The 15,295-nt window shown below is 49.2% G+C and overlaps 1 protein-coding gene across 2 annotated transcripts in view; it reads left to right on the top strand.

The window, feature by feature from the left end:
* Positions 1-5,664: 5,664 nt before the first annotated feature.
* Positions 5,665-15,295, top strand: part of MED30 (mediator complex subunit 30) — a 14,513-nt gene continuing 4,882 nt past the window's right edge. Inside the window, exons 1-4 of one of the 2 annotated variants that reach the window (XM_075316210.1) lie at positions 6,042-6,349; positions 9,005-9,163; positions 9,751-9,861; positions 13,278-13,483. In XM_075316210.1, the coding sequence (XP_075172325.1) occupies positions 6,149-6,349; positions 9,005-9,163; positions 9,751-9,861; positions 13,278-13,373 (567 nt within the window). In that variant the 5' untranslated portion in view covers positions 6,042-6,148 and the 3' untranslated portion in view covers positions 13,374-13,483. Of the gene's footprint in view, positions 6,350-9,004; positions 9,164-9,750; positions 9,862-13,277; positions 13,484-15,295 lie in introns of those variants that run through there. The other variant, XM_075316211.1, reaches the window with a different exon arrangement.

Raw genomic sequence — 15,295 nt, 5'->3', positions numbered from 1 at the left:
CAGGTAGGAAATATCTGTAAATGCAAGTCAATAGGGGTTATAATGTGGAAATGGGACAGTTTAACCAACACTGCAATTTTTAGCTGGGCTAATTCAACAACATGCCGCCCCACTTCCCCGATCTCAAGAGCTTATCCGTCCAGTACTCGCTCACTGAATACCTGGGCTCTCTCACGGTACCAGTTCGCAGCCAACACTGTGCCTGTTCCCAAACTGTTGTTCCCGGACACTCTTCAGGCAGTGTCTTCTCTCTTTTACTCTCTCAGGTGACTCGACTTCTCCTGTTCCCGCCCTAAGCTTATCTCCTGCTCTTTCTCTGTTTCCCACACTTTTTGGCCACGTTTAGTCTTACTCCACAGTAGAGATTTGCGAACTTGTTCAGAAAACGTTTGCCAATTTCAATTTTGGTACAAGCCTTTGCCAGCTCGGCTCGGATTAAAGAACACTTGTGTTAAAAGTTGGCAAAGTTCGATTTTATTCAGTATCTGTTCGGTTTGCAGAAACCATACACTACCAGCCCCATCACAGCCATGCCAAGTATTGGAGACCAAGGGGCTGTGGGCTCCAGTAAACTTTGGGTCGTATAAGTTGTATCTTGTCTGTAGTGGCAGAGTTCTCAGAAAAACAGGCCTACTCCTGTCACTCAACCATACTGTACATACACCCACTTCTTGATTTGAAAACTGTAAAGGCTGAGTCAGACCCTGTGTCATGTATGGCCCATGCTTGACTGCAGCACTGTTGTGTGGGGCAATTGATCCCACTGTCCTGCTGCCTCCCTGTAATAATTGCAAATTTGGAGACTCCAAGTTGTATATTGTCTGTAGTGCCAGGGATCTAAGTAACAGGCCTACTCCTCAGTGCCGTCACTATAAACTTCGGGGCCCCAGGGTAAAACTTCATAGTGGGGCCCCTCAACATTTCAATTACTAGAGGTTGTGCGGAACGTGGTGAAGCCTGCTACGCATTGTTGTATACAACACACAGGCTTCACCACGTTCTGCAAGACCTTTAATAGATTTTTTGTTTATGATGCAAGTTTTAGAAGTTAAATATTCAGTGAATATGTTTGGAAAATTAATAAGGTGAATAATTCCAAATATTGCACAATTTTCAAATAATTGTATATGTTTATTAAATATTAAGTATTTTTAAACAGTATATATTAAAACTTTGTTTACTTAAACATAACATTACTTAAACATTACCAATTTGTTCAGTTTTAAACAGCTACTTAAACATTTGTTTCCGAACTTTCAGAGAAAAAACAACCATCATGCAAATGTAACCAATCAAATCATACATACCGTCCTTATCATCATTCCCTGTCGAGTGGTTTTCAACATCCAGCCATGCTGCTAAGTTCTTCAAACTTTTTTCAGCCTCCAAGTTTCTTCTTTTCGCAGTGTCTTTTTTTATTTCCACTTGGCTGGTGCCGAATTCATTTCATAATAAACCGTTTTATTAACACACACAATCACAGTACCGCATTTTCCGGCGACGGCGTATAAATAAGACTACTTTTTAACCCCTGAAAATCTTCTCAGAAGTCAGGGGTCGTTTTATACGCCAGGTGCAGGGCGCCACGGCCACCTACTGGCAAAGAGACAGTGCGGCTGCCCAGGATATGTGCACTGTGTTCAGGAGGAGAGAGACTGGAGCCGACATTTCTGCCTCCCCCAGCAGGTGCCAGTGTAACGGGGTGCCAGGGGTGCCTCGGGTCTTGTAGTCATGGCCCTTGTTGTCAGGCTTACCCCTGGCTCCGCCGTCACTATCGGGACAGGAGATGTCTTGGTGGGGCAGAGTGTGGTGGTGCAGATGTCGTCCGACGTATAAACACTCTCCAGGCATGATTCGGTGCAAATAAAAGACATTCTTTATTTCACAACTCCTTCCAAGACCGGCAGTTACAGATGACTTCACGTTTTCCTTAGCTGGGGGAAAGCCTGCCCTGACGTCTCCTCCAGTGGGGATGTGCCCGGCTACTCTGCTTCGCCTGGCTCCCACTATGGCTACCCACAGACCGGACCCACACCGGTACTGCTTCACACTTTGAGGTTCCGCCCACTCCTTTTCTCTCCGGCTTCCCTATTCTTCCAGCTCCCACACTCTGCCCCTTCTCTGCTTCCACTCTCCCGTCCCGGACACAACTGTCTTCTAACTCACACTTTCCTCCACCACACTACTCCACCCTCCCCTTTCAGCTGCCGGCTCCTCCTACCACCTGTTCCTGTGAGACAGCCGTCCCACCCGGCCACTAGGGGGACCCACTAACACAATATAATAACAATAACAATAAAAACATTTTTATTAATAACAGCGTTCCGGGTAAAACTGTGCTCCTTTGTAAGGGGTCTGCCCACCCCTTACACCAGACATCAAATACAACCCCCGACCACAGGTACAGCAGCAGTCACTATTGCTCCCTCCAGGTTCTGAGGAGAGTGGGGGTTGTACACAGCTCTGATTATTGAAAACAAAAGGCAGATGACTGAGAAGATAGATACTGCATGACCCGGAGCCAGCAGGAGTGTGTGATTATGGAGACTTCCCCCTCCGCTCTTCCCCCCCTTGCAGCAGTATAGACCTGCAGACTGGAGAGGGGCAGGACTTCTCACAGTTTGTCACAGAGATATTTGTGTCTGCTAAGACTGTCTGTCTCCTCTCAAAACAAGACCTCAGTGTCAGTGCACGTTGCGGCCGCTGCCTGAACTATTGGCTGAGTCGCCGCCTGGCGCGACACCACACGATCAGCTAACAGTCTACTGTCTGCCATATTGCTCCTGTTACTAAGCGAAATAGCGTTTCCCCGTTTAAATTAAACGAACAAAAAACATTTACGCTTGCACTTTCATGGATCTTTTTGTTATTTTTATTAACTTTAATCTCAAATAATATAGGAGCTGAGTATTTTATGAGAAATTAAAGTATTAAAATACAATTTTTTACCATCAGTTTGGGGCCCCTTGGGTAGTTGGGGCCCCGGGGCAGTGCCTCGGCTGCCCCGGTTGTAGTTACGGCCCTGCTACTCCTGTCACTAATCCAATATTTCTTTGGTTACGACTCTAGGAAATTAATGGTTGTGCCACAACAGTGTGGCTTCACTATAAAACGGTTTGAGCTGTTTATGAGCTTTTGGCCCCCATAAAGATGTTGTGTATGCCTTTATTTTTGCCTCCCATTGAATTCAATGGGTTCGGATATGTTCGTTGAACACAGGTTGGCAAACACGAACCTAACTGAGCCTCATGCGGTTAGCTCATCTCTGCTCCACTGTTCAGAGGGGAGCTCCGACTCTGCCGACCAATCCATAAAACACAACATGCAGGGGAGCACTGTCTCTTAAAGTCATAGTGTAGTATAGTATAGGCGATACCCTACACTTGTGTTTCTTTTTTACTTTTCCTCTGATTATTCTACTCCTGGTTTTGACTTAGAAATACTGAGGTAAAAAACTCACCAAATACTCAGTGTGTGCTTTGGGCTAAGTACGATTAACGCTGGTCGTACACATAAGTATCATCTGGGTAATCACTAGTGCAAACAAAAAACCAACATGTCAGTTAGGCCACGTTCACACACTGAGTATTTGGGGAGTTTTTGACCTCAATATCTGTAGCCAAAATCAGGAGTGGGTAAAAAATCCAGAAGTGGTGCCCGTGTTTCTATTATACTTTTCCTCTGATTGTTCCATTGCTGGTTTTGGCCACAAATACTGAGGTAAAATACTGACCAAATACAGAATGTGTGAATGTGCCCTTTGGCTACGTTTCCACATTGAGTATTTGGTTAGTTTTTGATATTGCACATTTTTGTGGCCATCACGAGGTATGAGATCTGGGATTGGCTGAGGCCCATCACAGCGTGGGCCGGTGCTCCAAGCGCGGTGTGCTACCACTAAGTAAAGACCTTGATCTGCACCGGCTGTGTCGTCCCTTTTCCTGCCGGTGCTTCTAGCATCATGCCCCTGTGTCGACATAGACTACTACCACCGTTATCCTCCCGTGGAGAGCTGTACCAACTGAGCTGCATAGTCATCCGCCCCAGGAGAGAGAAGCGATCCTGCAGCGGCGGCTAATCTTGGCCGCACACCACGGGTGGCGTCACAAACTACTACCCCCATCATCACCAAAGCTTTATTGACACCCGAGGTCACGGAGCCGGGCAAGGCCGGGCAAGGCCAACGCGGCGTCCCAGCAGCAGGAGCACCACGGCCCGGCGACGAGTAGCACCCAAACCCGTGGGTGAGTCGTCACCTCCTCTGCCTCCTCCTACACAGCCACCCCCACCTCCTCTGCCTCTTCCACCTACACCACCTTTCCTCCTCCTCTATCTCTTCCATCTACACTGCTACTTCCTCTTCAACCTCCTCTGCCTCTTCCACCTATACCGCCGCTTCCTCTTCCACCTACACTGCCACCTCCTTTGCAACCTACTCCTCCTCCTATACCACCATCTCCTCTTCCTCTTCCACCTACACGTCCTCCTCCTCTGCGTCTTCCACCGACACCTCAACCTCCACCGCCTACAATGCCACCTCCTCCTCAACCTCCTCTTCCACCCACACTGCCACCTCCTCTTCCACATACATCCCCTCCTCCTCTTCCACCTACACCGCCACCTCCTCCCCCTACACTGACACCTCCTCCTCTTCCACCCACACAGCCACCTCCTCCTCCTTTTCCACCTACACCTCCTCCTCAACCTCCTTTTCCACCTTCTCCTCAACATCCTCTTCCACCCACACCGCCACCTTCTCCTCAACCTCCTCTTCCACCCACTGCCACCTCCTCCTCAACCTCCTCTTCCATCCACACCGCCACCTTCTCCTCAACCTCCTCTTCCACCCACACCGCCACCTTCTCCTCAGCCTCCTCTTCCATCCACACCGCCACTTTCTCCTCAACCTCCTCTTCCACCCACACCGCCACCTTCTCCTCAGCCTCCTCTTCCATCCACACCGCCACCTTCTCCTCAACCTCCTCTTCCACCCACCGCCACCTTCTCCTCAACCTCCTCTTCCACCCACACCGCCACCTTCTCCTCAACCTCCTCTTCCACGCACTGCCACCTCCTCCTCAATCCACACCGCCACCTTCTCCTCAATCTCCTCTTCCACCCACACCGCCACCTTCTCCTCGCCTACTCCTCCACCCACACTGCCACCTTCTCCTCAGCCTCCTCTTCCATCCACACCGCCACCTTCTCCTCAACCTCCTCTTCCACCCACACCGCCACCTTCTCCTCAGCCTCCTCTTCCATCCACACCGCCACTTTCTCCTCAACCTCCTCTTCCACCCACACCGCCACCTTCTCCTCAGCCTCCTCTTCCATCCACACCGCCACCTTCTCCTCAACCTCCTCTTCCACCCACTGCCACCTTCTCCTCAACCTCCTCTTCCACCCACACCGCCACCTTCTCCTCAGCCTCCTCTTCCATCCACACCGCCACCTTCTCCTCAACCTCCTCTTCCACCCACTGCCACCTTCTCCTCAACCTCCTCTTCCACCCACTGCCACCTCCTCCTCAATCCACACCGCCACCTTCTCCTCGCCTCCTCCTCCACCCACACCGCCACCTTCTCCTCGCCTCCTCCTCCACCCACACTGCCACCTTCTCCTCAAGCTCCACTTCCACCCACACGGACATCTCCTCCGTCCTCAACCTCCACCTCCTCTTCCACCTACACCACAACATCAACCTCCTGGTTCCAGATATTGTTATTGTATAGGTCTTCCGTATGCTCTGCGGGGGAATTCTTAAAATTTCACAGAGCAGTTCTCATCAGGGCAAGAAATAAAAGCTGTTCTGTGATTGGCTGCTGGGGATACGTGGACTGTTTTTTTTTTTAGTCAAGTTCCGAAGTCTCCACCAAGTTTATCATATCTAAGTGTAGAGAAATAATCGTCCATTTCATTTCTGTGCAGAATCGCTATTTCACAGACACTGCCGCCTTCAAGTGCCATGTTGCGGCTGGCAGAACCGTTGTGAAAGCGCCATATTATGACTGTCAAATTCGCCATCTTGGAGGGGGCAATGTGTTGACGGAATACGCCATATTAGGAAGGTCACGGAGCAGTTTCACAGCTCGGTTGTTTCCGGTTACCGGCAGTGCCGCTGATTACGTGTAGTATTCCCTCCACTACTATGTCTACGCCTCCGTTATCAGGATCCGGGATGGCAGCAGCTGCAGCGGCGGCCGCTGGTGGTTTTCCCGGCCCTCCGCCTCCTGCAGCCGCCGCCACCCGGGAGGTGAATACGGCGTCACTGTGCAGGATCGGGCAGGAGACCGTGCAGGACATCGTGTTCAGGACCATGGAGATCTTCCAGCTGCTGCGTAACATGCAGGTGCCCGGCTGTAATGTGTATCTGTGTGTGCAGCTGTAGTGTCAGTGTGTGTGCTCCCGGCTGTAGTGTCAGTGTGTGTGCTCCCGGCTGTAATGTGTATCTGTGTGTGCGCGCGGCTGTAGTGTCAGTGTGTGTGCGCTCCCGGCTGTAGTGTCAGTGTGTGCGCTCCCGGCTGTAGTGTCAGGGTGTGTGTGCTCCCCGGCTGTAGTGTCAGGGTGTGTGCGCTCCCGGCTGTAGTGTCAGTGTGTGTGTGCTCCCGGCTGTAGTGTCAGTGTGTGTGTGTGCTCCCGGCTGTAGTGTCAGGGTGTGTGTGCTCCCGGCTGTAGTGTCAGGGTGTGTGTGCTCCCGGCTGTAGTGTCAGTGTGTGCGCTCCCGGCTGTAGTGTCAGTGTGTGTGTGCTCCCGGCTGTAGTGTCAGTGTGTGTGTGCTCCCGGCTGTAGTGTCAGTGTGTGTGTGCTCCCGGCTGTAGTGTCAGTGTGTGTGCTCCCGGCTGTAGTGTCAGTGTGTGCGCTCCCGGCTGTAGTGTCAGTGTGTGTGTGCTCCCGGCTGTAGTGTCAGTGTGTGTGTGCTCCCGGCTGTAGTGTCAGTGTGTGTGCGCTCCCGGCTGTAGTGTCAGTGTGTGTGCGCTCCCGGCTGTAGTGTCAGTGTGTGTGCGCTCCCGGCTGTAGTGTCAGTGTGTGTGCGCTCCCGGCTGTAGTGTCAGTGTGTGTGCGCTCCCGGCTGTAGTGTCAGTGTGTGTGCGCTCCCGGCTGTAGTGTCAGTGTGTGTGCGCTCCCGGCTGTAGTGTCAGTGTGTGTGCGCTCCCGGCTGTAGTGTCAGTGTGTGTGCGCTCCCGGCTGTAGTGTCAGTGTGTGTGCGCTCCCGGCTGTAGTGTCAGTGTGTGTGCGCTCCCGGCTGTAGTGTCAGTGTGTGTGCGCTCCCGGCTGTAGTGTCAGGGTGTGTGCGCTCCCGGCTGTAGTGTCAGGGTGTGTGCGCTCCCGGCTGTAGTGTCAGGGTGTGTGCGCTCCCGGCTGTAGTGTCAGGGTGTGTGCGCTCCCGGCTGTAGTGTCAGGGTGTGTGCGCTCCCGGCTGTAGTGTCAGGGTGTGTGCGCTCCCGGCTGTAGTGTCAGGGTGTGTGCGCTCCCGGCTGTAGTGTCAGGGTGTGTGCGCTCCCGGCTGTAGTGTCAGGGTGTGTGCGCTCCCGGCTGTAGTGTCAGGGTGTGTGCGCTCCCGGCTGTAGTGTCAGGGTGTGTGTGCTCCCGGCTGTAGTGTCAGGGTGTGTGTGCTCCCGGCTGTAGTGTCAGGGTGTGTGTGCTCCCGGCTGTAGTGTCAGGGTGTGTGTGCTCCCGGCTGTAGTGTCAGGGTGTGTGTGCTCCCGGCTGTAGTGTCAGGGTGTGTGTGCTCCCGGCTGTAGTGTCAGGGTGTGTGTGCTCCCGGCTGTAGTGTCAGGGTGTGTGTGCTCCCGGCTGTAGTGTCAGGGTGTGCGTGCCCCCGGCTCTTGGCGTCTGTGTGCGTGCCCCCGGCTCTTGGCGTCTGTGTGCGTGCCCCCGGCTCTTGGCGTCTGTGTGCGTGCCCCCGGCTCTTGGCGTCTGTGTGCGTGCCCCCGGCTCTTGGCGTCTGTGTGCGTGCCCCCGGCTCTTGGCGTCTGTGTGCGTGCCCCCGGCTCTTGGCGTCTGTGTGCGTGCCCCCGGCTCTTGGCGTCTGTGTGCGTGCCCCCGGCTCTTGGCGTCTGTGTGCGTGCCCCCGGCTCTTAGCGTCTGTGTGCGCGCCCCCGGCTGTAGCGTCGGGGTGCGCGCCCCCGGCTGTAGCGTCGGGGTGTGCTCAGTAAGCAAACAGCTCAGTAAGGTGACATATCACTGGAATGAGGGTTTCTGCCCCTACATTATACTGCTCTCAGATGGGGGAGCAATCCTGCCTATCTGGATATCTGGCATCTATTGGATCACATTGAGACCAGATTTAAGAGTATCTGTGAGCCGGTCTTTGCTATGTAATCTGGCAGCAGCATGATATAGAGGCAGAGACCCTGATTCCAGCGATATGTCACTTACTGAGCTTCTTGCTGTAGTTTTGATAAAATCACAGTTTTGTTTTCCCTACTGCAGATCTAGCAGCTCTCTGAATGCTAAGCTCTGTTTAACCCCGCTCACACCATGGACTGTCAGCTTTCTGTGTACAGTGTGCATAAGCAGAAAGCTGCCAATCAGTGGGTAGGGCACAGTTATACAGTTCTCATGAATATGGAGAACTACATGCCAACTGGTTTACTAGCAGGAGATTATCACTAGTAATCCACCCCCACCATTGATTGTCATCTTTCTGTGTACACTGTGCATAGGCAGAAAGCTGTCAATCAGTGGGTGGAGCACAGTTATACAGTTCTCTTGAATATAGAGGACAACATGGCAGAAGGTTTACTAGCAGGAGATCATCAGTAGTAATCCACCCACAGCACAGATTCATCTTTCTGCCTATGGCTGCTTTCTGTTTACACAGTGCAATCAGTGAGCTGGGTTATACACAGTTGAGCAGTAAGTGACCCATCACTGGAATCAGTCTCTCTGCCCCTACCTCATGCTGCTCTCAGATTACATAGCAAAAACCCACTGACAGATTCCCTTTTAATGGCGAGCACTTTGTTGCTGTACTGAGGTCATTTTTACGTAACTTTTACAGCTCCCTAACGGCGTCACGTATCATATGGGAACCTACCAGGACCGGCTCGGGAAGCTCCAGGAACACCTGCGGCAGCTCTCCATCCTCTTCCGCAAACTGAGGTTGGTGTATGATAAATGCAACGAGAACTGCGCCGGGCTGGAGCCGGTGTCCGTAGAGGTACGTGATGGCGAAACTTATACATATACTGCCTGGGGGGGTAAGTCCTGAACCTCTCCCGGTCCAGGTGATGGGACTCGGCACAGTGAGCACATATTCTCCCAGTGGAGAGGGTCATAAAATGCTGTTGGCCTTTAGAGGATCAGGCATGTTGTGCTGTAACATGTCTGATCCCCAACATCTGCCGCTTCTTATTTTTCAAGCTTTACCTGGTATAATCCTATCTTCAGTATTACATTGAAAACACATGCACTCTCAGCCGGGCTGAGCGTTCATGAGTGTAGCTATCTGTCTAAGTCCCGATCAGGACCTTTATTTATAGAAGGAATAAAATCCAAATCATTTTTCCTTCTTTGTGCCTGGCTTCACTGATCACTAGCATTACTGTGGTGGATCACATAGTCCGATGCGTGGCATGTAGTCGCCTCGTAGCCTCAGACTATGTCGTTGCCTCACATGACGCACTGAATGGTGCCGGGCCGTCCTGATTATTGCTGTCGGATCTACAGCGCCTTCCTGCTATGTACTATGTCTTTACCGTTAGACGTCGTGTTCCACTTTATATGTTTTTTTCTTTTTTTTTATAGCAACTAATTCCATACATAGAAGACGACTACTGGAAGAATGACGACCGTGGCCCGGCCAGCCAGCTGCGCTACGCAAGTGAGGAAAGGAGGGAAATTTTGGAAGTGAATAAGGTAAGATAGAAACTTGGGAGCGAGCATTCTTCATCACTCCCTAAACGATAAAGACGTTTTCCAATTTAAAAAAAAAAAAAGGGTTAGGGTTATGTGATGGCCAAAACAATAGAAAGCTTGTTTGTCTTTTCCCTTAAAGGGAACCTGTCACCACTTTTTTGGCATATAAGCTGCGGCCACCACCATCGGGCTCTTATATACAGCATTCTAACACTCCTATATAAAGAGCCCAGACCGGGGGTATAACATAAAAAACACTTTATAATACTTACCCAACGGTCGTGCGGTGGGCCTTATGGGTGTCTCCGTTGTCCAGCGCCATCTTTGTTCTCCTTCTTCTCTAGCTGCGGTGCATGACGGGTCCGACGTCATCCACACTCGCCGGCATTCAGGTCCTGAGCAGGGCAGATCAAAGTATTGTAGTGCGCCTGCGCAGGATCGGCGAGTGTGTATGATGTAGACGTGTCATGCACACAGGCTTCAGAAAGAGGACGAAGATGGCCGAAAGACGGTGCCGGCACCAGACAACGGAGATGCCCATAAGGCCCACAGCACGACCGTTAGATAAGTATTATAAGGTGTTTTTTATGTTATACCCCCGGCCTGCGCTCTTATATACACCATGTTAGAATGCTGTATATAAGAGTGGTGGTGGTGGCCGCAGCTTATAGGCCAAAAAAGTAGTGACAAGTTCCCTTTTAATCCCTTCTATGTTTAGCCGCGGCAATCAAACCGGTATCCCCATCTCAACTGATAATGATTAAGATGGGAAAACGCCTTTAACTTTTAAAATCGAGGCTGAGTAATAGAAGATTTTTAAAGGGAACCGGTCACCAGGATTTTCCCCTATAAGCTGCGGCCACCACCACTAGGCTCTTATATATGGCATTCTAGAATACTGTATATAAGAGCCCAGGCCGCTCTGTAGAACGTAAAAATCACCTTCATTACTGTATACTCACCTAGGAGTCAGTCCGGTCTTATGGGTGTCGCTGCTTTCGATCAGGTGCCTTTATCCTGTTTAGTCGCCATCCTCCTTTAACCCAGCTTCGTCATCCACACAGAGGCCTCCATCTCGCGCCTGCATATGCACACTTTGATCTGCGCTGCTGAGGGCAGATCAAAGTATTATAATGCGCATGCGCGGGAGGTTTTTGACTTTTACTCACTCCTGGGCATGCGCACTTTGATCTCTCCTGCCGAGGGCAGCGCAAAGTTCTGTAGTGCGCAAGGAAAGATCAAAGAATGCGGGCGCATGCACACTACAGTACTTTGATCTGCTCTCAGCAGGACAAATCAAAGTGCGCATGCACAGGAACACAATGGAGGCCTCTGTGTGGATGACTTAGGGCTGATTCACACATCCGGCTTTTCGCCAGATTGGCTGATCCGGCGCACTCCAGTACAATGGCAGCGCAGCAACTTTCGGGTCACATGCTCCGGTCACATGACAGCATGCGACTGGAGCTTGTCGCACTGCCATTATACTGTATACACTGTACTGCAGTGCGCCGGATCCGCCAATCTGACGAAAAGCCGAATGTGTGAAACGACCCTTAAAGTGCGTCATCCAAACGGACCTGGGAAGGAGGACGGCTATGTAATAGAGAGGAGGCGCCAGACCGAGACCAGCGACCCCCCCCCTTCCCATCGCACCTGACCGCCCGCAGGTCTTTTTTATGTTATACGGAGCATCCTGGGCTCTTATATACAGTATTCTAGAACGCGGTATATAGGGGCTCACTGGTGGTGGCCACAGCGTATAAGGAAAAATCCTGGTGACAGGTTCCCTTTAAATCCTTCTGTCCTTTACTTCCTCCCTGCTGATGTCTGCTGCAACATCTGGTAAATTGTGAGAGGATAAGAGAGATTAGGTTTGTAGAGGAGTTTGATGCAGGTTTTAATTTTTTTTCTTCTACTTGCCTTTAAAATAATGTAAATGTTTTACCTAAATAAGGAATCACACTCTGCAGAGGGAACCGCTGGCTTCTAAAGTCCTGTACTTCCAGCAGCCTCTGCGCAGATTTAGACAGTATAGACATGTCTAACTCCTATTTGTTAATTAGGCAAAAGAAGCTTCACAAGGAAAGGCTTCAGATAAGAGTCTGTGCATGAGGACAAAGAACATAAATAATACATAATGTACATAAAGAACAGTGGAAGCAAGGATTTACTGACAGTATTTACCGTATTTTTCGCATTATAAGACGCACTTTTGTTCCCCCAAATTTTGGACGAAAGTAGGGGGTGCGTCTTTTATAATCCGAATATACGGATAATATACTGCAGGGCCCAGGGGAGTTGGGGGCAGCTCTGGAGCGGTGCTGGGGGCTGAGGCAGGCTGGTGGAGGCTGCAGGAGGCAGCGGGAGATCTCCTGCTCCCGCTGATATAATATGCACTGCCGCTGTCCATCACCCTGGTGCTGAAACTGTACCGCTGTTATAGGCTGGGGGAGTGGCGCATATTATATGCGCCTGCGCCCCCCTTTGATGGCACATGCCCCCCCTGTGTTAGATATGGCCCCCATGCTGCTGCCCATCCTAAAATAAAAAAAGCTTTACTTACCGCCTCCAGCGCTGATCTCCCGGTCTCTCTGCTGCCGCTGTGATCAGGCAAGCAGAGATGATGTCACTCTGCTGTGTCTCATGACCGGCAACGAGAACCAGGAATTGCAGGAGCTCAGCAGCACGGAGGGAGACACGAGGGAGGACAGCGCTGGAGAAGGTAAGTAAAGAGTTTTTTATTTTACTATGGGCAGCAGCATGGGGCCATATCAAACACAGGGGGACGTGTGCCATCCATAGGGGGCCATGGGTAGCACAGGGGGCTGTGTGTCATCCATAGGGGGCCATGGGTAGCACAGGGGGCTGTGTGTCATCCATAGGGGGCCATGGGCAGCACAGGGTGATGTGTGCCATCCATATGGGGCCGTGGGCAGCACAGGGGGGCGTGTGCCATGAATAGGGGGCGTGTGCCATCATTGGGGGACGTGTGCCAGCACAAGGGGGCTATATTCAATATAATTTTAGTGTGGGGGGGATATGAGGGACATATACCCTATATGATTTCTTAGACGGACACTGGCATTATAAGACGGACCCCATTTAACATTAAAAAAACATTTTTTCCTCTTTTCCTTCACCAAATTAGGGGTGCGTCTTATAATCAGGTGCGTCTTATAAAGCGAAAAATAGTGTGTATGTGTGTATGTGTATGTATGTATATATATATATGTATGTATGTGTATATATATATATATATATATGTATATGTATGTATATGTATATAATATATATATAATATATATATAAAATATACACGTCCGACAGATAACTCTTTGTCACAGGGCATATTCTTGTTACACCTTTTTATTGCATTTTTTTTTTTTTTTACTTTCTTTATATTCTTCTCACAGAAATTAAAACAGAAGAATCAGCAACTGAAACAAATCATGGACCAATTACGGAATCTGATCTGGGATATTAACGCCATGTTGGCCATGAGGAACTAAGCCGGACCGGCGATTTATTATTTTTTTATTTAATGTCACATTGAGGGAAGTTTTCTGTGTAATAAAAATTATTTGGGTTTTTGTCATAAAAAAGCATTTTTTATTCTGAATCAATCAGAAATACTCATCCAGTTTCAGTTTCTGGAAATCTCCTTTTAAGTATGACAACTATTCTGAACAAAAAAAGGATTGTGCGTAGTCAAAGCTCCAATCCCATTTATATTATTTTTTAAGATTTTAGGAGGAGATCAGAGTATTGCGGTACAGTCATATACACCGCTTTTGGACATACAGTGCCTTGTGAAAGTATTGAATTTTTCAACCTTTTCCCACATTTCAGGCTTCAAACATAAAGATAAAAATATTAATGTTATGGTGAAGAATCAAGAACAAGTGGGACACAATTTATTGCTTATTTTAAACTTTTTAAAAAAATAAATAACTGAAAAGTGGAGCGTGCAATATTATTCATCCCCTTTACTTTCAGTGCAGCAAACTCTCTCCAGAAGTTCATTGAGGATCTCTGAATGATCCAATGTTGTCCTAAATGACTGATGATGATAAGTATAAGCCACTAATGTGTAATCAAGTCTCCGTATAAATGCACCTGCTCTGTGATCGTCTCAGTGTTCTGTTTAAAGCACATAGAGCATCATGAAGACCAAGGAACACAACAGGCAGGTCCGTGATACTGTTGTGGAGAAGTTTAAAGCTGGATTTGGTTACAAAAAGGTTTCCACAACTTTAAACATCCCAAGGAGCACTGTGCAAGTGATCATATTGAAATGGAAGGAGAATCATACAACTGCAAATCTATCAAGACCCGGCCGTCCATCCAAACTTTCATCTCAAACGAGGAGAAGACTGATCAGAGATGCAGCCAAGAGGCCCATGATCACTCTGGATGGACTGCAGAGATCTACAGCTGAGGTGGGAAAGTCTGTCCATAGGACAACAATCAGTCGTACACTGCAGAAATCTGGCCTTTATGGAAGACTGGCAAAGAGCCATTTCTCAAAGATATCCATAAAAAGTGTAGTTTAAAGTTTGCCACAAGCCACCTGGGAGACACCAAGCATGTGGAAGAAGGTGCTCTGGTCAGATGAAACCAAAATCGAGCTATTTGGGCACAATGCCAAATGATATGTCTGACGTAAAAGCAACACAGCTCATCACCCTGAACACACCATCCCCACTGTCAAACATGGTGGTGGCAGCATTATGGATTGGGCCTGCTTTTCTTCAGCAGAGACAGGGAAGATGGTTAAAATTGATGGGAAGATGGATGGAGCCAAATACAGGACCATTCTTGAAGAAAATGTGTTGGAGTCTGCAAAAGACCTGAGACTGGGACGGAGATTTGTCTTCCAACAAGACAATGATCCCAAACATAAAGCAAAATCTACAATGGAATGGTTCACAAATAAATGTATCCAGGTGTTAGAATTGGCAAGTCACAGTCCAGCTCTCAATCCAATCGAGAATCTGTGGAAAGAGCTGAAAACTGCTGTTCACAAACTCCTCCATCCAACCTCACTCAGCTCCAGCTGTTTACAAAGGAAGAATGGGCAAGAATTTCAGTCTCTCGATGTGCAAAACTGATAGACACATACCCCAAGCGACTGCAGCTGTAATCGCAGCAAAAGGGGGCGCTACAAAGTATTAACTTAAAGGGGACGAATAATATTGCACGCCCCAATTTTCAGTTTATTATTTTTTATAAAAGTTTAAAATAAGCAATAAATATCGTTCACTTCACAATTGTGTCCAATTGTTGTTGATTCTTCACCAGAACATTAACATTTTTATCTTTCTGTTTGAAGCCTGAAATGTGGAAAAAAGGTTGAAAAATTCAAGGCACTGTCGTTTTGCAGTATTGTTGGTTTCTGATATAGAATTATTCATGGGATGGTGAACCATCA

Source organism: Anomaloglossus baeobatrachus, chromosome 6, assembly GCF_048569485.1.
Source record: "Anomaloglossus baeobatrachus isolate aAnoBae1 chromosome 6, aAnoBae1.hap1, whole genome shotgun sequence".
Classification (NCBI taxonomy): Eukaryota; Metazoa; Chordata; class Amphibia; order Anura; family Aromobatidae; genus Anomaloglossus; species Anomaloglossus baeobatrachus.
This window is presented reverse-complemented; position numbering and strand designations above follow the sequence as displayed.